Below are 21,395 nucleotides of genomic sequence, written 5' to 3' on the forward strand. Positions count from 1 at the left end.
TGTACATGCCTATAAATGTACATGTCCCTACTGACTAGACTGCTCCTTTAGGTTAGGTATTGTTTTATAGTTTATAGTGGTTTTATATCTTCATCTCCTAGCATAGTACTTAGCCTTATAGTGAACACATAGAAGCTACTTGTTTTCATTGCTGATTAAGGCACTGAGATTTTAAGTGTCCCATTCAGTATGTTTATAGAATTCATGTCATTCTAACTCTAATGCCATTTTTCTCTCTACCATGCCTCTACTTTATAGTATAAAAAGAATTTTTATCCTCTATGAAGATAAAGACTATTGCATAGGCTAATAAAAATATTTATGTACTTATTTTAGAATACACACACACACACACACACACACACACACACACACACACACACATATTTTTCCCTGCTGAGGCAGTTGGAGTTAAGTGACTTACCCAGGGTCATGCAAGTAGGACATGTTGAACAGTGTCTGAGGACAGATTTGAACTCAGGTCCTCCTGACTTCAGGGTTGGTGCTCTATCCTCTGTGCTACCTAGCTACCCCCTGAATAAGTCTTTTTAGTCACATGAAATTCTTATTTCGCATTTGGTTTTTAAAATTAATATTTGTGTATAACTTAGATATCTTAGTATCAATGAGAGAAAGGTTTTTTTACGAAATTTTCTGTCCTCTTTAAGACTCCTATAGCACCAAAGATTTCAAATTTCTTCAGTTATCATCTTTAAAAACATGTTTGTCATTTTCCTGATCCATTGCTTATAAATCATTTCCCTGTGATTTAACTTTAAAATTGGTGTGTAGAGATATTATTTCTATACAACACCTTATTCAAACTAACATCTATTTAAAAGCAAGTAAATTATCAACAGTAAGAGAGAATAACAAAAGGAGAGAAATCAATTGAAGTCAGGATCTCACAGTTGAACTTCGATTATTTTTTGCTCACAAAAAATGTTCTGTACCATAGTTTAGCTGAAATTTAAAATGTAGAAGAATCTAGATGTCATTTTTCTTTAGGGATTCCTAAATAAGATTACATATGTTTCTCTAGTATTTCCCTTTTCAACAGACAAGTATATTGTTGAGAATGTTTTGACATAGTGTAGTGGAAACATCTAATTCTGTCAGAAGAATTAGATTTGAATTTCTACTCTGACATTTTTGACCTCGCTGACCATGAACAAGTCACTTAATCTCATTGGATCTCAGTTCTTCATTTGAATGTTTTTGGTTCATAACAACTCCAAAGTCATAAGGTCTCTGTGAGATTTTTGAACATTGTTAGGCTAAAAGGAGAGTCTGTCATGTTCTGTTCTCTTACAACCTTGGACAGGTCATTTAGAGATTCCATTCTTTTCTACTTATTTATTCCCTCTTTATAATTGCTCTTTTCCTCTTTCTGTATTCAGTTTGTATTATTTATGTGCTCATAGTTCATAGAGTTCCACCAAATATCATAAAGTTTATTTTTGCAAAGTTCATAAGAGCATTATGATCATTATGCCCAGGAATTTTTTTTAGTAGAAGATTCTTACTAGAAGTAGTACTGATGGTGAGTATTTTCTTAGCCGATCACACTGTGAATTCAAAATGTCCTTTAATTAACATTTCTTATTTTAAAATTTATTTTTCATGAATAATCATTTATTTTTTCCAGTTATAGGTAAAAATAACTTGAAGCATTTAAAAAAATTTTTGATTTTCAAATTCTCTTTTCTCCTCCCTGAGATGGTAAGCAATTTGATTTAGGTTGTACATGTGCAATCAAAGGAAACATTTGTATTTCTTTAAAAGAAAAAAAATCTAATGATAAACAGTGAATCTTTCAAATCCTCAGAAAGACCAGATAATCAGTAAAATGCACCTATATTGCATGCTACTGAAGGACAGTGATAATCAGTCAGTAGATATTTGTTGATTAAATGAGGCAAATCATATATATTTAAGAGAATGTCAACTTTGACATTTCTCTTTATAAACTAAAAGACTGCAACCAATGGATTAATGTACAGGTTCTCTTTGCAGAAGCAAGTAAAAGATGGAGTTGCATTTAAGAAAAAATTGTCATTTTTTTTTTTTTTTTTTTTTGGCTGAGGCAATTTGGGGTTAGATGACTTGCCTAGGGTCACACATCTAGAAAGTATTAAGTGTCTGAGGCTAGATTTGAATTCAGGTCCTTCTGATTTCAGGGCACTGTGCCCTGTGCCATCTATTCACTGTGCCATCTAGCTGCCCCAAAGAATTGTCATATCATGAGACATTTGATCATCTTATTTTCAGTGCTCAAGAAAAGCATTTGTTAAAAAAAAAGTCATTAAAAATATTAATTCATGTGCTAGCATGTATTACAGGGGATAATGAAGTAGTCATATTCTTGAAAAAACATAAGATAATTCATGTTAACTTAGTATATGCTGTAAACTAGATGAAAAAGATTGTATAATTTTGCAGAAAAATGATATAAATTGATCAGAAAAAGTTAGTTGGGCTGGTCACATAGTAACTAAAAAGGAATAGGCAATGAACAAATAGACTATTTCTCTATTGGAAATCAGCAAGTATTAAGACATCTAAAGTAAGGACTTTTAACACAAGGAGTTATACTTCCTCTGGAAGTTTTATGAAAACACATGGATAAGAGTCACAGGGGATGAGATGGCAGGAGTAAATTGCTCACAGTGCTATTAAGAGGAAGACTCCTGTTAATGAACTCATGTTTCATCAGTAACTTTAATACAAATGTAAGTACTAGAGAGGAGGTTGGGACATATATACTTAATTTTACATGTCTAAAAAATATTTGAGCATAATCTACCCATACATTGAGGACATCCTTAATGTGGTTTAAAAGGAATCAGTCACCCATTATGGATCCAATCTTGTTTTTATTGATGTCTTTTGTTTTAAAAATTATTTTCTGGTACATAACATTTTTCTTCTTCTCCTTTATGATAAAAATTTAACGAGAAAGAGGAAAAAAAAAGTTTGGTAAAACCAATCCAGCTGTGTTTGATAAATCATGCAATCGTATCCTGTCCTCACTCCTTCAAATCCTGTACTTCTTCAGTGAAAGAGCCACATATTTTTAAGTCTTCTTTAGAGCCAAGCTTGGTCTATGTAATTCCACAGCATTCTATTTTGGTTTCTGTTCTTTCCATTTACAGAACAGAAATCATTGTTATTTTTGTTTTCCTGCTTCTGCCTACTTTACTTAATAAATTCATGTTCTTCCAATGCTTCTTTGAATTCTTCAGTCATCATTACTTATAATATAATAATGTTATATTATATTCATGTCATACAGTTTATGTAGTTGATGGTTTAGCTATTTTGTTTTCAGTTCTTTGTTACTACAAAGCATTTCTCTTTTAATATTTTGCATTTGAAAAATGGGATTTTTCTTTACTTCATCTCCTTCAACGTTTATTTCCAACAGTGGGCTCTCAGGATCAAATGCAATGGATATTTTTGTCTTGTTAAAAAAAATTCCAAGTTACTTTCTAAAATGTTTGAATCAATTTTCAGTTCCATCAGTATTATCTGTCATAGTTTTATCTTTCAGAAGATACTCCAACATTTTTTCTGTCTTTTGTTATTGGTAATTTGCTAGGTATAAGGTGGAAATCTCATGTTTTTAAAATTTCTATTTCCATTATTACTGACTTGGGAAATTTTCATATAGTTATTAAGTTTGTAGCTTTTTTAAAATAGTTTTTTCCACATTCTTTGATGACTTACTTAGGTCTACTAGGGAATAGATTTTATAGATCACATCTTTATTGTAACACAGTTGACTGAGAGGTTTAGTGAATACAGGATCCCACAATGCTTAGTGTTTCACAATAAAAGCATTAGATTTGCACAAGCAAAAGTCCTCCTTAAAGTTAATTTCCCAAGAGTGTTTCTCCAGTGCACGTGTTAAAATCATACAAGATTCTTTGAATGATGTGATCGAATTTTTTTTAACTCTCTGCTTTTTAATATCAAGCAAAGTATAAAGCAGGGAAACATTTTAATCAAAAATATTTGTTGCTTCCATAAAAGATGTACATAAAAGAGTCCAAATAGAAGAAGTCTTCCTCTTAAAGGGAGAGAAGTACATATATCTCGAACTGTAGTTGTTACAATAAATTGAGTTCAATATAGAACATGAAATATAATTCAAGCTGAATTGCCAATTGTAAACACTGTAGAGCTTTTAGTGATTTAAGCTTTTCTTCACAATAAAAATCTATTTTTTAAAATACCATTTAATATCTTAGTGACTTCACAGTTTCTAAAGAATATCCTATGCCCTGTTGATGGAATTGTGAACTTATCCAACTATTTTGTAAAGGGAGAGAATTGAGGACTCAAAATATTTTTTAAAACAATATTAAAAATCATTTTTACATGCAATTGGAAAAATATATTATTACTCAAGAGAAGAAAAAAACAGTATTGTGCCACACTTCCGTGATGGTGAAGAGGGATATGGTTGGACAGGAGTAGACCACAAAATATTATTGAAGAATTATATAGAAGGAATTTTCTAAAGGTTTGAATAATGAAATATATAATCCGGAAAGGATATGGACTTGTCATGAGAGTAAGGAATAACCCATATATAGCCCGTATATTTTAGTGTATTCTTGTAACAACAAGGGATTGGGAAGACTGTCAGGCCTCCTGTGGATTCCCTATTAGAGAATTTATAGGACGCTACAGGATCAGAGTCTACAGGAGAGGAAAAAACATGGGTGTGTTGATAACTCTATTGTTGGAATACTTAGATTAGCAAGTTCACAGACCTATCACTGTCAAAATTAAGTATATTTAAAAGTAGTAAGAACAGAGAGACATTAGCTGGTTAGCCTGAGAGGTATTTCATGATAATTGTCTATCAAAGCAAAGATTAAGGGAATTGACATCTGAGCTACAAGAAATGTGATTACCACATTTAATCTATCACCTCTCTAAAATGCCTTCGCTTAAGACATTGGATTTTAGGCTTAATTTTCAATTTAATAAATCCAACCAGCTGAAAACTCATAATAACTAGATAAAATAATAAAAGCAATGATTAAAAATGAGATGCTTAAAATAGTCATTAACATGTATACATATGGCACAGTTTTTTATTAAAATACTAATATACTTTTCTATAAGTAGAGGCATCCATGTTTTCCCTTAACTCCCCCCCTCACCCTTTGTAGTAGCGAAATATACCATAAAGATTGCCTTGTAAATAATCCTACTAATTATATCTGATTCCCTAGAGTATTTTAAGTCAGAATATCAATCTCAGGAAATTTGTGAAAGAGTATTGGGAATTTTTTTTATTAGTAGTAATTTTATATACATATATGTATATGTATGTATATATATACACACCAGGAATTAGAGGAAAGCTTTGATCTGTGATTCCCAAGAATAGAACTAAAGTCAGTGACAACATTTGAAATAGATCATTTCATACCTTTTTTCCTTTAAACCTGTAGATTTTTAAATGAATTTATTAGTGTTCTTCAAAATTCTATCAAACCCAGTCAGACTAGTATCTGTAAGGATCCCAAAGAAAAACAGGTCTTGGGTATATCAAACTTTTCATAGCACCACTCCTTTTAGGAGTAAAGAACTGAAACAAAGTAGACAGATACCGAATGGGGACAGTAATTGAAAAAAACCCCTAAGATAGAAGAATATATTAGGAAATTATGATAGAATTCAGAGAAACATAAGAAGATCTACATTAACTTATTCAAAGCAAAATAAGTACAATCAAGAGAACAATATCTCCTGTGACTGCAACTGTTAGGTAGGGAAACTACAAACACAGAAAATTGTCTACATTGTTAGATGCAGTCACTGAATTAAATCTTCATGTTTTAATATTTTCTTGGTCACAAAGGAGGAATCAACCTGAAGAAGTGTGTGGCTTAAAATGATATATAGAGGCAAAGGATATCAAAAAGCAATAAATTAGATGGTAGCTGCTATCAGAATTAATGTGCTAGTTAATCAAATTAATGTTACCTAATTTAGATAAAATTTCATTGTAATAATTTTAGGAAATTTGAAGGCCAAAGGTATTAAAGTATAACAAAAACTCATCATATTGTTAGAAACAAAAGAAAACCTTTTCTTAAAAATAACTTCTAAGTTATAACTTTCAAATAACCTTAAAAAATAACTTTCAAAAAAACTTCTATTTTGTTTAAATTCTATTTATTATGTTGAGATGTGCCCTTCATTTTGCTCCAAAATGCATAGTATTACATTAAATCGGTGCCCAAATTTGTTGTATTAATGTTGTTATAAATTTCACTTTTCTTAGGCTGATGAGATTGTCATTTTCAGTGATAAGGTGCCTAATGGACCCTAGATCCAGGAAGAATAATCCTTTTATAGCAGTGTTTCTCTGAAGTGTCATGCAGTCCAAAATTTACACACTCTTCTGAAATATCCTAAGAAGTTATTTAATATAGCATAGTATATCAAGCTAAATAAAAGTTAAATCCAACATGATTATTCCTATAAAATATATGTATATTTTTAAGTTTACAAATGAATTGTTTCTGTTCTTCAGGATAGACTTTAGTTAGTCTCCTCTCTGAAATGAACAGTTTGATTAGAACCGTAGATTTATAGCTAGGACAGGTCAAACCTGACTCCTTTATTTTAATAATAGCTTTTTATTTTCAAAATACAAGCAAAATTAATTTTCAACATTCAACCTTGCAAAATCTTGTATTCGAAGTTTTTCTCCTTTCTCCTCACCCCCCTCCCCTAGACAGCAAATAATCCAATATAGGTTAAAGATTTGTAATTCTTCTAAACATGTTTCCACATCATGTTACACATAAAAGATCAGATCAAAAAGGAAAACAAATGAGAAAGGGAAAAAAAAGCAAACAACAAAAAAGGTGGAAATACTATGTTGTGATCTATATTCAGCACTAGTAGTCCTCTTTCTGGAAATAGATGGCTCCCTCCATCATAAGTCTATTGGAATTTGCCTGGATCACCTCATTGTTGATTTTATTTTACATATAAACTGAGGCCCAGTGAAATTGAGACTTGATGATAATCATACTAGTTTACAGAATTAATTACTGTGCTCTTATTTTCAATACTTATAAACTTTTTGAAAGATTTCATTCCTGTTTTTTTTTTTTTTTTTTTTTTTTTTGCTAAGGCAACTGGGGGTAAGTGACTTGCCCAGAGTCACACAACTAGGAAGTGTTAAGTGTCTGAGAGCAGATTTGAACTCAGGTCAGGCTAGTGCTTTATCCACTGCTCCACCTAGCTGCTCCTGTTTTCATTATTTTTGAAAATAAGCTTGACCATTTAAGAATAAACTTTGAAAGCCTAGTTAATTTGGGATTGCACAGCAAGCTTTTCATTAAGTAGGGAAAAAAGAATCTCAGGAAATAATTTTGTGTCTGTTTGTTTACAGAAATTATTACTCTTGGTTCTTATGCTCTTATAATTTCCTATACAAATCTTTTTTTACAAAATAATATTTCCATCAGTGCAACTTGGAGGCCACATTTTCCTTCCAATTTGTCCTTTTGTCCATCATGCTGAGTCCATAGCTTTTGCATACTCCTTATGATTCCAGGAACCAGTTCTTTTGCTGTGTGTCTTGTATGCTTTTGTGATATTCCAAGATTGTGCGAGATACCACTAAAGTATCTTCCCCAACTCTGTCATGTCCTGCCTCCTTTAAGGATTTGCTACTGTGATGTTTTGGGTTTTGCAATCTGAGTAAGTAGCCCTTCCCCTGGAATGATTGCACTGAGCCACCTGTAGATCATACAAAGCTACCCCATGGCACAATGAAAGTGAAAGCCACTGTGGAGCAGTGGTTTTTCCCAGCTCAGTACTGCTTTACTTACTTCCTGACAGTAGCTACCCAAGTAGCGTCTTCATGTTCTTAGAATCCTTTTAATCTTTCACTTACTCCAGGTACCAAAATCCGTAATTTTTTATTCTAGTCCCAGTGCAACTCATTTCTTATTAAGACAGCCTTATCAGGAAGTTTTTCCTTTTATCAAACCAGTATCTATTTTACTTTTTACATGTTACTCTTAATTTTGCTAATGCTACCCAAAAGTTGATTAATTACTCTTCCTGAATTGAGTATTCAAATATTGTCATCTTCTCTCAAGTCTTATGTACTCTACATACTTTATTCCTTCAGCTCATTCTTACATTATATGAGGTATAATTCAAAGTCTTTCTACCATTCTCGTCATTACTCTTTGGATATGGCAGTCATTCAGATGTTGTCTGAGTACAGAAAAACCATTACATCCCTTGATCCAAACGTTACTTTCCATTCCATGTAAGATCATGTACCTTGTTTCCCCTTGCTGTGTCGCATTACCCCTAGATTTTTTTTTAGATAAACTCACATTCAGCCATATCTTCTTCATATTATACTTTTGAAACATTTAAAATCTAATTCTAAGACTGTCCAATGATTTCTTTTAGATTTTTCTTTTATTTTCTAAATTTTCTTGTAGTTTGTCCAAGATCTCCACACAAGTTCTCTCTACTTCTACATAATCAGAAGATATTTACTCAAAACCCTAATAGAAATAGAAGTTGTCCTTAGCTTTTATCTGCTACATTTTAAATTAAAATGAATTTAGATAAATACGTACATGGAATTGTTCTAAGTTCTATACAAAATAAGGTAAAGAAAATAGATTCTTACTATGTTGTCAAGTTTTAGAATAATAATAATAATGATAGGAAGATTAATGGACATAGATAAATAAGATCAATTAGCAATTGCTTGTCGTTTTTTATATTAAGAAGTAGATATTGATGGGAGTGGTGATGGTAGTAGCTACTTTTTCCATAAACAGTAGAAAAGAGTATTTGTAGATATGAAAGTATTTTGCCATATACAAGCCTACTTGTTCTAACATTCACCATATCCAATAAATGTCATGCCAACTTCTTGAATAGAGGTTTTGAAGAACCATCTAATCTCAGTTCATTCTTTTACTCCTAATAAACTTCCCCAAATTATCCTGACAGGGAAGCTAAATGATACAGTGGTTAGAGAATCAGTTTTGGAGTCAGGAAGGCCTGAGTTCAAATTCGGCTTCAGACACTTAATACTTCCTAATTGTGTGCCCCTGAATAAGTCAACTCCAATTGCTTGTCCAAAAACCTTCCACAAAAAAGCAAACCCCCAAATGTTATTAAAACCCAAAAACATTACTATTAAAGATATTATGCTGTATCTTAGACCTCCAGAAAAGTTCTGTTAATTAGGCATATACATAAATTTAATTCATTGATAAAACATTAGGTTGGCTTTTAAGGTTTTTTAATTATGTATTTGAAAACACCAGTATTTGAGGTATGTTTCATTTTTGTCTCAGCTATTTTTGAAACAAATATTATGATAAAGTAGACTTAGGATGACCCCTTGGAACAAAGGTTCCACAAAAGATCTGTAGATGGATTTCAGGAATTTGCTGACTTTGAATGAGAAAAAAAAAACAAAAAACTTCTTTATTTCATTATAATTGGTTTCCTCTATAATTCTGTGCATTTTATTTTAGGCATTTAAAAACTTTAATTTAAGAAGGGGTCTTTATCATTCTGCCAAAAAGGTCCATCACAAAAATTGTTAAGAACTCCTTCCATGGACAGTTTGTTTGAATGTTTGTTTATTTTGAATAAATCTATAAACAAATTGGAGCCATATTTTGTTTTTAAAAGGCACTGTAATATACTTACCTACTTTTTGAACTAGAGATTCTACTATAGGGCATATACTACAAGAAAGACTGATGCCCTAAGGTATCAAAATACTCTTAGCAATCCTAGAAATAAAATGGGTACCTATCAATTTGGGAATGATTATACAAGTTGTGGTATATGGCTATCATAGAATATTATTGAATCATAATCAGTAGAGTAATTCAGAGAAACATGAGAAGACTGATATAGATTGATGCAAAATGAAGAAAGAATTAACTATAATAATATAAATTAAAAAAAAATAACTCTCAGAGGCATACAGAATTGTAATGATCTGCGATAGTCCACAGAATAGATTCTTAAACATGCTTCTTTTCAGTAAATTATAGGATTTGGTTTCCATGTTGAATAGGCATTTGATTTGGCAGTGTTCACAATATTAGACATTTGTTTGCTTTGGTTGTTATTCTTTATAATGATTACAGAGGATTCTTGGTATAGTGGGAGGTAGAAGACTGGGATTTATAGGAGAGAGAGGAGAATTTTTACTTGTGTAAAATGAAAAGGCATCACTAAAATTTAATAAAATGACACATCCCTAATAACATCTTGTTTTCTTGTCATTTGCCATTTTTTCCTTAAAGTAGTTTGTAGAAAGAAATCTTAAGGTATTATTGTAGACCAGTTCTTAGACAAATATTTGCTTGACAAAATACTGTGGCTAAAATCTTATATTTAAACATTTAAAATTCTTATATCAATAATACTTTGTTACATATTCTGATTTTGAATTTTTCATCTTTTTGGAGAATCTTTCATTTGTTTTAAGTGCTACCTTTGAAGCATATTTCTTCTGGAATTAAAAAGTACACCATCAGGAAATAAATAAAATTTCGTATAATGTTTGATGACACAGGTAGGGATTTCATACCATAAAAGAGCCCTTGAAAGGTGTTACTGCATAAAAGACCATTCAGTAACACTGAAATAGCATTTGGAGTACTTCTTGCCAGGTGTTTTACTAATAGCCTGTTTCACTAGTTCCTCTCCGTGCCACTTTTGTATTTCCAGATACTTGTTTGAAAAGTATCTTGTGTTTGGGCACAAAAACATTAGATCTAATTTGTTATTTGTTTATAGTTTGTTTAGATGCCTACAGATTACTTTCACAAATTTAAATAAATAAAAATGGTTGTTGGTGAGATTTATTTTAGAGTACTACGTTGTGAAATCAGCATATTGTTGAAACACGATAGCTTTTAAATTTGAGCTTTTTACAAAATGATCCTTAATATCTTCTTAGATGTCTTTCTATAACTGCTCAGACATCATTGTTCTTTTTTGCTGGCAACTTAATGGGTTAAAATGGCAACGGAAACTGCCTGATCATCCAGGGTCTGAAAAGTGCACTTACCCACTTGCTCAGGGCATTTAGAATAAAGAACTGGGCAAAGTAATAGACAATCCTGTTTGCCTTTGAAGAGAATGCAAAGCAGGGCTACATAATGAAAGTATGATTTCCTGTGTGTGTGTGTGTTTTTTTTCCCCCCAGTTCAAGGTTCCCACTTAGGCTGTGATTGAAAAGACTGTGGAGAATAAAAAGTGGCTATTTTTCTTGTTTGCTGTTTTTTTCCCCCTGCTTTTAAACTCTACAAAAATAGTGAAGATAATATCATACTCAGGACTGTGTGGGTTGAGAATAGAGAGACTTAAACTGTCAAGATAGTAGAATTCTTCAATTCCTATAGAAAGTAGTTATGGGGAATTATCATGTCCATCCTTTTCTGCTGCTCATTAGATTTATTATTCTAAAAAAAAAAGTTCAAATATTTTGCAATTGTTGTTGATCTTTGTTGCAGAAAACATTTTCTCCATTTATGCAGAAATATAGCCACCTTGATTCTAAAATACCTCCAAATATCACTAAATTGTGCTCTTTAATTAATCTCCATTGTTATGCAGGTTATCCTAAACTTAAATCTTATTTTGCATAATTTTTCTTTTATTTACTCAGTAAATGGTTTAGATACATTGAGTGCTTGGAATGTTCATTTTTATTTAGAACTTAGTAGTCTCAGAAAAAAGGATTGGATTCTCCCATATTAATATATAGCTGTGATTCCTATGCAAGTTATTTTTGATGGGAGTTATCTTTTAAAAAGGTACAAATATGATTGATGAGTTTTAGAAGAAAATTACCCAAAGTGGGTCTGGGGGGGACTTTGCAAATGGTGCTGTGTCATAGAATTTTAATTTTTAAAGTGTTCAAGAAAATAGTTAGCATAAATCTAGAGTAACTGAAATAAGAAGCTATCCCTCTATTCTTATTTAGAGAGACCTGAGTTATGTCAAGCAACTTGAACAGCTTTCATACTGGAAAATTTAATGTACCACTCAATTACTATTCTTTAGCCCAATTTAAAATAATAGATTGGGAGTAAGGTCTTAATGTGGTGTAGCCTTTGGAACATTAGAAATAACCTCTTTCTCTTATGAATTCAGTATATAGTAATTTTATCAGTTTTATTGTATTGCATGAGTAGATTTCATATGACATTTGAAACTTTTATTTGGTATTCATATAACAATTTCCTTTCATATTCAACATATTCCCAAACATGTTTTTTAAATGATATTTTTGTTCTGGCATAATAAAGTATATAATATTCACCCTTTAAAGCTAGGTTTATGCATTGATACACATTGGAATTTTGCTACATAGTACTATATTTTATCAATCTTGATCAATAAGGTGATCTTTTAGAGTACATTTACTTTGGGATTTAATTATTAAAGTCTAAGTAGACCTCATCATAAGGAAGTTTCTTCTCTCAAGTCTTCGTAGTCATTGACCCTAAGGACAGTGCAGTAGCAAAATTTAAATTTAATATAGGTAGCTTACTAAAGCCATTTAAAATAGACCTTGAACTGGGGAAAAAAAGGTCTCTATATTGCCCTAAGTATAATAAATATCATAAATAAATAAAACAGATATGATAATAAATAAACAAAATATATAAATAAATGAAATTTATTTATATCTATATAATCAATAAAATAAATACATAAATAAGAGAAATTATAATATTGCAAATAATATAATATTGCAAATAAAAGAAAAAGATGGCTTTGAATTATTTTTCTAAGCAAAGATCAAAGGCTACCCAATGGAGGTGCTCTTTCCCTTGAAATTCTGTAAATGAATCCTAATTCAGTTTCTACATTGGAGGGGAATAAATTGCCAATATATAAAGAGCCTAATGGGGTTCAGGGTTGGAAGAATGGCCTTTAATTTTCACTATAGCTAAGTAGAGATATGCATATAGATGTATATATTTTCTAATAAGCAATATCAATTCCTTTGCATTTCCCAATGGAAAGATAGCACTTGAACTTATAATACTCTGAGAGGCAGACATATCTTTATATACATAATAAGAAAGGTGATAGGAACCACAAACCAGACACTATGAAATGAATTGAAAAAGTCACTGTTTAATAGCAGTAATACCAAAATGTAAGCTTATTCTTAGAGCAGATAGACTTATTTAACACACTTAATTCTGTATCAATTTTAAGAGTAATGTGCCTAAAGAATGAGATTATAAATAAATTAGAATAATACAGGATAGGTTATCTATTAGACCTGTGAAAGAAGAAGGAATTTGTGACCAAAGAAGAACTAGAGATCATTATTGAACACAAAATAGAAAATTTGGATTATATCAAATTGAAGTTTTTGTACAAACAAAACTAATGTAGATAAGATTAGAAGGGAAGCAATAAACTGGGAAATATTTTTATAGTCAAAGGTTCTGATAAAGGTCTCATTTCCAAAATATATAGAAAATTGGCTCTAATTTATAAGAAATCAAGCCATTAGCCAATTGATAAATGGTCAAAGGATATGAACAGATAATTTTCAGATGAAGAAATTGAAACTATTTCTAGCCATATAAAAGTTGCTCCAAGTCATTCTTAATCAGAGAAATGCAAATTAAGACAACCACTACACACTTGTCAGATTGGCTAGAATGACAGGTAAAGATAATGTGGAATATTGAAGTGGATGTGAGAAAACTGGGATACTTGGTACATTGTTGGTAGAATTGTGAATAGATCCAGCCATTCTGGAGAGCGATTTGGAACTATGCTCAGAAAATTATCAAACTGTGCATATCCTTTGATCCAGCAGTGTTACTACTGGGCTTATATCCCAAAGAGATTTTAAAGAAGGGAAAGGGACCTGTATGTGCAAGAATGTTTGTGGCAGGTCTCTTTGTAGTGACCAGAAACTGGAAACTGAGTGAATGCCCATCAATTGGAGAATGGTTGAATAAATTGTGGTATATGAATGCTATGAAATATTATTGTTTTGTAAGAAATGACCAGCAGGATGATTTCAGAAAGTCCTGGAGAGACTTACATGAACTGATGGTAAGTAAAATGAGCAGGACCAGGAGATTATTATATACTTCAACAACAGTACTATATGATGATCAATTCTGATGGACATGGCCATCTCCAGCAATGAGATGAACCAAATCAGTTCCAATGGAGCAGTAATGAATTGAACCAGCTACACCCAGCGAAAGAACTCTGGGAGATGACTATGAACTACTACATAGATAGATCTTAGAGCCCTCTATCTCTCTATTTTTGTCCACCTGCATTTTTGATTTCTTTCACAGGTTAATTGTACACTATTTCAAAGTCCGACTCTTTATACAGCAAAATAATTGTATGGACATGTATACATATATTGTATTTAACATATACTTTAACATATTTGACATGTATTAGTCAACCTGCCATCTGGGGGAGGGGTGAGGGGAAGGAGGGGAAAAATTGAAACAAAAGGTTTTGCAACTGTAAATACTGAAAAATTACCCATGCATACATCTTGAAAATAAAAAGCTATAAAAAAGAATAATATGTCTGCCTCATTTTTATAACAATATCATTACTATTTTTTTTTTTTTTAAGGTTCCTGTGGCTAGAGCAAGTATTCTTTGGCTACTAGGGGAAAATTGTGAACGTGTTCCTAAAATTGCTCCTGATGTCTTGAGAAAGATGGCTAAAAGCTTCACTAGTGAGGATGATCTTGTAAAGCTACAGATTTTAAATCTAGGAGCCAAACTATATTTAACGAACTCAAAGCAGGTAAGACTATAAAAATCCAACTCTAAAATTTTCTTCTAAATTCCTACCTAGTGCTCTTATTAGGCCTGCTTATTTAGTATATTTATAACATACAAAACATACAAAGTTATTGTGAGAGTCAAATATGAAACTGTAAAGTCTTATATAAAAAATGCTGGGGGCAGCTAGGTGGCACAGTGGATAGAGCCCTGAACTCAGGAGGACTTGAGTTCAAATCTGGTCTCAGACACTTAACATTTCCTAGCTTTGTGACCCTGGGCAAGTCATTTAACCCCAATTATCTCAGCAAAAACAAAAACAATAAAATATGCTGACCAACTTTGTGAAAGATATTCATTTTAGTTCCATAATATAGGTGACAAATTTGCTTGAACATTGTTTGCCTCAGTTTGGTCATCTGTAAAATGGATGAATTAGCACCTACCTCTTATGGTTGTTGAAAAGTTTAAATGAAATAATGTTTCTAAAACACTATTTAAGTCTATAGAATTTTAGCTATCATCATTATTGCTGTTGTTATTGTTATTCCCAAGAAACTGTCTATGTCATTCATAGGTCATCCAGCATCAAAACAACTCTTTTTAATTTTTTATTCTTGGCATCTTGTGCTTGGGAAATTGGTGTCTAATTTCTTTCATGTTTGTTGGGGTTATTCTTTACCCTGGGTGTCACATTGGTTGCATTAGGGATGATTTTGTTGGCCTGTTCAAGGCTTATGCTGACTCTATCCAACCTTTTGTTACTGGTTAGATGTTTCCATATTTTAAATTTTATCAAGTCCTAAGTTATTGTTGATAAAATTAAGTTAATCATTTTCAAATTTCTTTGTGATTTCTTCATACAATAGATTCATTTTTTAAAATTGAGAAATAAAATGGATAATTATGCTTCCTCTAAGTTTAATTACCTACTGATAAAAATATTATTATAACTTTAAAATTTCTTGATGTTCAAACTATAATGTCCTTAAAGCTAGGAATTATGTTACATTGAGACTATAATGACTTCTTCCTTTTTTGGTTACTAAAAGTGTGCTTATGCGCACTGATTTTCAAACTGTTACAATAGACTACTCACAGGATTAAAAATAATTATGTTCATTAAAACTAGAAATAGTTTTGTCTTGAAACTAATAATTTACAAGTCTAAAAATAGTAAATAGGAACAATGTACAGAAAGATTATATATATTCATAGTGATACAAAGCATTCATTGAATCTTAACTAATGTCTGATATGATGGGTATCAGGATTGGACCAACCTGAAAGGTTTCACTGATGACAATTCCCAAATGAAGAAAGTCACTCTGGTTAAGTCAGCATTGTCTCTGCAACCTACAGTTTTTGTTGCTTAGAGAACTGAAAGCATATATGGCTTGTGTTGGATCTCACAGTCAGAATGCAAGCAGAATTATCAGCTATCAGCTCCCTAGTCCTGGAAACTATGTTTCTTTTCATGCAATTATGATTATTTTTTGTTTACCATAATCAATGTTACCCCATTTTGAGCTTGCAGTCCACTAAAATTCCGAGGCCTTTTTTAGAGTAAATATTTTTCAATCTCTAGATGCCCCATCTGATACTCGGGATATTTATTTATTTTTAATCCAGATATAAATCTTTATTGAATTCTATTTAAACTTCATTATAATTGATTTGGCTACATATTTCAAGCTAAGATTGTTTTGATTCTTATTTCTTTTACTCATTATATTAGTAATTCATTCTAACTTGGTATTATGTGAAAATTTTATAATTACATATGTTTTTATTCAAGTTACTGATAAAATTATTAATATAGGAATGAATGAGTATCAAGTAGTTAACTTTGTAAAACATCACTTTGTATTAAGCACTAGAGATGGAAGAAAAAAAAGACTATCTGCTCTTAGGAGCTCTCCTTTCCTTAAGAAACTCCAATGATTCCCTATCATTTTCAGGATACTATGGAAAACAATCTGTTTGGCATTCAAATCCCTTCATAATCTAGCCCCCTTCTAATTTTCTAGTCTTCTTACTCCATAATTCCCAGCACATCCATTAGTCCTGTGACACTGACCTCCTGGCTATTCCAGGATTCCATCTTTTGGCTCTAGGCTTTTTTCTGGTTGTCTCTCATGTCTAGAATGCTCTTTCTTTATCTGCCTCTTTGCTTCCCTGGCTTCTTTCCAAATAAAGCTGAAACTCCCTTTTCTATTGGAAGCTTTTTTTCAACCTCTCAATTCCAGTGCCTCTCTTTTGTTAAGTATTTCCAATTTATCTTGTACATTGCTTGTTTTTAACATATTTGTTTTGTTATCTCTCCCATCATATTTATAATGGGTGAAGACTTGAGAGTTAGATACTGTCTGTTTATTTTTGTATCTCCCATGCCAGTGTCCAGTTCATGATAGGTGCTTAAAAATGTTTATTGACTAATTGACTAAGGGAGGAGAAAACACAATAGGGTCAGGAACAGATCTTTTGTATAACTGACCTAGTCCTTTTGCCAAGTTGACATAAAACCATTAAATGAACACTCCTTTGGATATAGTTTTTCAGCTAGTTCTGAATTCATATAACTTTTCCATTATTTAGCCTATATTTCTCTGTCTTCTCCACAAGAATAGCATGGACACTGTCAAATACTTTGCAGAGATAATTAAACTGTATTCTAGCTGACTTTTATCTCTATATGTCTCAACCAGTTGTATGAATGTTAAAGATTTGGTCTGCTCTGGAAAATTGTTTTATTAAAATCTATGCGTTCTCTTATGAAGGTTACTTTTAATGTCATTTAAGTCACTAGTTGCTGGTTTTTTTGTTTTGAATTCTATTTTTTGGAAATCCATCCTGATTTCTTACAGAACAATAATATTCCATAACATTCTTATACTATAGCTTATTCAGCCATTCTCCAGTTGATGGGCATCCACTCAGTTTCCAATTTCTTGCCACTACAAAAAGGGCTGCCACAAATGTTTTTCCACACGTGGGTTCCTTTTCCTCCTTTAAGATCTCTTTGGGATATAAGCTCAGTAGAAACATTGCTAGGTGAAAGGGTAGAGATGAGTCTTGAAGAAAAGTCAGGGAAACAAGAGAGGTGAAAGTTAGAGAGTGTCATAGGCATGAAGGGCAGCTCCTGCAAAGCTGGGGGAGGAAGAATTATGTTTGAAAAACCCCTGTAGGACCATGTAGCTAAGCTGAAAAGGTTATTATACAACTAAAGCATAAGACAGCTAGAAGGATAGAAAGGGCTGAGATCACAAAGAACTTTAAATGATTTTTAATTTGTTCCTCAAAGTAATCAAGAGGCACTGGAGCACCTTGAATAGGGCAAAGTGGCACATGGCCCTTCTGAGTTTAATAGAATCTTTGTAACTCAATGAATTGTTGAATGATTGGAATGAGAAGGGAGTTGAGATAGGGAGAGCAGTTGGAATGGTATTTCTGTAGATGGCGCAGAAGTAATGATGACCTCAACTAGGGCTGTGGTTTTATGAGAAGAGAGAAATAAATGCTGTTCACATAGAAACTTCCAACTTTGTCACAACATTCATTATGTGTAGTAGATCAGTTAGTCATTGAGCATCTAGTAATCCCTTACCATGTGCCAGGTAATGGTAAGCAAAAAAAGATCATTAAAACCCAGATTGCAATCCTTTATCTTAAGGAACTCACAGTCTCTAATGGAGGAGACCATGAAAACAACTATTACAAATATTGTGTGTGTGTGTGTGTGTGTGTGTGTGTGTGTGTGTGTGTGTACACACAAAGCCATGTGATAGATGAACAACTGAGAAAAAGCATTAGCATTAATAAGGCTTGGAAAAGTCTTCTTGTGGAAATAGACTTTTATCTAGGATATTAAAGAAGCCAGGAAAGCCATGAAATGGAGGTGAGGAAGGAGAGAATTCCAGACATGAGAGAAAGCCTGTTTGTCATGTGTGAGGAGCCTCAAGGAGTTCAGTGTGACTGATTAAAGAGTATTTGATGGAGTGTAAGGAACAAGAAGAGAGGAGAGATGGAAAAGGATTAGATTAATAAAGGCTTTAAAAACTAAATGTAGATTTTATATTTGATCCTGGAATTTACTGAACAGGGAAGGAGGGGGAGGATATGAGCTTGGCTGACTTCCTTTCCTAAACTGTACTTGAGGATGATATATTTGACAGTTGAATTGAGTGGAATAGGAGAACATGGAACCAGCTGTTGAAATAGTCCAGTAGTAAGATGATAAAGGCTTATACTAGGGTGGAGGTTGTGTCAGGGAAGATTAAAGGGCATATATGAAAGCTTTTGTGAAGGTAGAATTGATAGAACTTGGTAACTGATTGAATAGTTAATGAGGGAGAGTGAGGAATCATAGATGAGAAGGAGCTATAGAGACTACTGACTGGAAGGTGTACTTCTGGTGCCCTTGGCAATAATAGAAAGGAGCTGAGGATGACACCAAGTTTGCTATAAATATTAAAGGATTAATGTTTATAATTGAAGGCTATAGGGTCTTTAGCCAAGATGGATTTTTTTTCCTTTCTTATTTCTCCTTGTACCATTGAGTTTCATGAAGGCAAATGGGAAAAGCAATAAGGATTTAAATTCTGAACAAAATTTTCTATAGAAATGCTCTCAGAAAAGAGGGAGAAAAAGTAATTGTATTTTGGATGCCCATCTCCTCACCAGATGCCACATCCAAAGAACTATAGCTGCAAAAATCAATACTAAATGGAAAACTTGTTTGTAAACTCTTATGAAAAAGCATGATGAATAGTATGAACTATATTATCTCTTTAAAAAGAAACAGGGGAGAGAGAAAAATAAATTTAAAGATTATCAAAGTATTTGCTAAGCAGAATCATCTAGAGAGCCTTCAAGATGAAAATGGGAAGCGGATCACAAATAGAAGAAAAATTACAAATGTTTTCAAAAAAAGACTTTAACAAACTGCATTTTTTATCAAAAGTATGTCAGTGACCATAGCTTTGAATTCTGTCATCACTATCTCAGGCCTATATAGGAAGTAGAAAATGGCACTAAAAAATACAAAATTGAGGAAAGTTGCAAGATTGGACTGGTGCATATGAAGGAAGATTCGTATCATATTGATTTCATTAAACTCTGGAACAATGGAGAGCCTCTCAGAAGAGATTTATACTCACTCAAAATGATTTGATCTATTAGTAGAAGAAAGACCACGAGAATGTGCACTTAAAATTTCCAGCCCAGTTCTTTCAGCTATCATTTTGGAAAATTTTTCTCATCAGTACCACCATGGCAAAGTCATTTTGGCAATTTTGTTGACAATAGTGTATTAATAAGAGGAAAGACTGAGAAAAAGCAGACTGATTAGGATCTACTGCAAGTATAGACAAAGAGACATAAATATTTAAATTAGCACTATTAGAATGGAGAGAAGGACGTGAATGTAAAAGGTATCAAAGAGTTAGTATCAAAAAGATATGGTAAGTCTGACAGAAGACATGACTGGACATGGATCTCTGACTAGCTGCCACCATAGGAACCCTGGAAGTGACAGTGCCCCCTAGTCTACCTGTCTTATTTTTCAGCCCAAACCTTATTGTCATCCAAAGAAGCAGATCCTCTAAAATAGGGACCAACTATCCCCACCAACTGAAAAACAAGCACCATTCCTATATAGGCCAGACAGGGAAACTTTGCAAAGTAGCAAGGCACCCTGAGGGGGAGAGGCAGGAAGCAGCATATTCCAGGAAAATGAAATAACGTCCACCACCTTGGAACCTAAAAGAGATGATCCAGACTTCTGAACCCAAAGCCCCAAGGAGCAATTGTTCCAACTCCATGTCCTCAGCCATGCAGCATCTCTATGGATATGCAACTTGGAGACTGTTCCTAATGGGGGTTACAGCCACAACTGCTGAAGATCCAGAAAGCGAAATTCTTATCATCAGAGTCCTTGGCACTGGCAACTGGTTCTATATCAGAAATGAGAATGATTTTGTCAGTGAAAATGATCTTAAAGAAGAGGCATTACCATTTGCTTTGCCATTAAGTCTGTATGACTTTTCCATCTAACTTTCAGCTGAAATCTTTCACATCTTTGTATGTGGACTTCTTGAGAGCAGGGGCTGTCTTACTCTTCTAATTGTATCCCTGTTTGCTTAGCATAGTGTTTTGCATATAGTGACACTCAATAAATGCTTTTATTCATTCGTTCGTTCGTTCTTGAGTTTTTGACAGTTAGAAACCACTTTCTTGGCTTCATAAAGTAATCTCTTCCTCCTCTTCTGCTTGCTCCTTCTAAGGCTCTTTTTTTGTGATTATTATTTAAATTCCATCTAGTAAGTATAAATATGTCACTGGACTCTGTCCTGGGCTTGGTTTGCTTTCTTCTCTCTGTAATCTCATTGACTTCATTGGGTTCAATTTTTGTTTCTATTCATAGATTTATTACTCTTTACCTGTACCATTGCAGTACCATTCTAATTAATCCTTTTCTTACAATTTCTCCTCCTAGCAATCATCAACACATATGCCAAAATGACTTCTCATAAGCACTGGTCTACCCATGTTCTT

General features: G+C 32.7%; 1 protein-coding gene across 4 annotated transcripts in view; it reads left to right on the forward strand.

Moving 5' to 3' along the window:
* Window positions 1–21,395, forward strand: part of AP3B1 (adaptor related protein complex 3 subunit beta 1) — a 320,898-nt gene that overhangs the window by 181,763 nt on the left and 117,740 nt on the right. For all 4 annotated transcript variants that reach the window (XM_051991812.1, XM_051991813.1, XM_051991814.1 and 1 more), the window contains exon 15: window positions 14,686–14,862. In XM_051991812.1, coding sequence (XP_051847772.1) covers window positions 14,686–14,862 — 177 coding nt within the window. The remainder of the gene's footprint in view (window positions 1–14,685; window positions 14,863–21,395) is intronic.

Source organism: Antechinus flavipes, chromosome 1 (genome assembly GCF_016432865.1).
Source record: "Antechinus flavipes isolate AdamAnt ecotype Samford, QLD, Australia chromosome 1, AdamAnt_v2, whole genome shotgun sequence".
In the NCBI taxonomy this organism is placed as follows: Eukaryota; Metazoa; Chordata; class Mammalia; order Dasyuromorphia; family Dasyuridae; genus Antechinus; species Antechinus flavipes.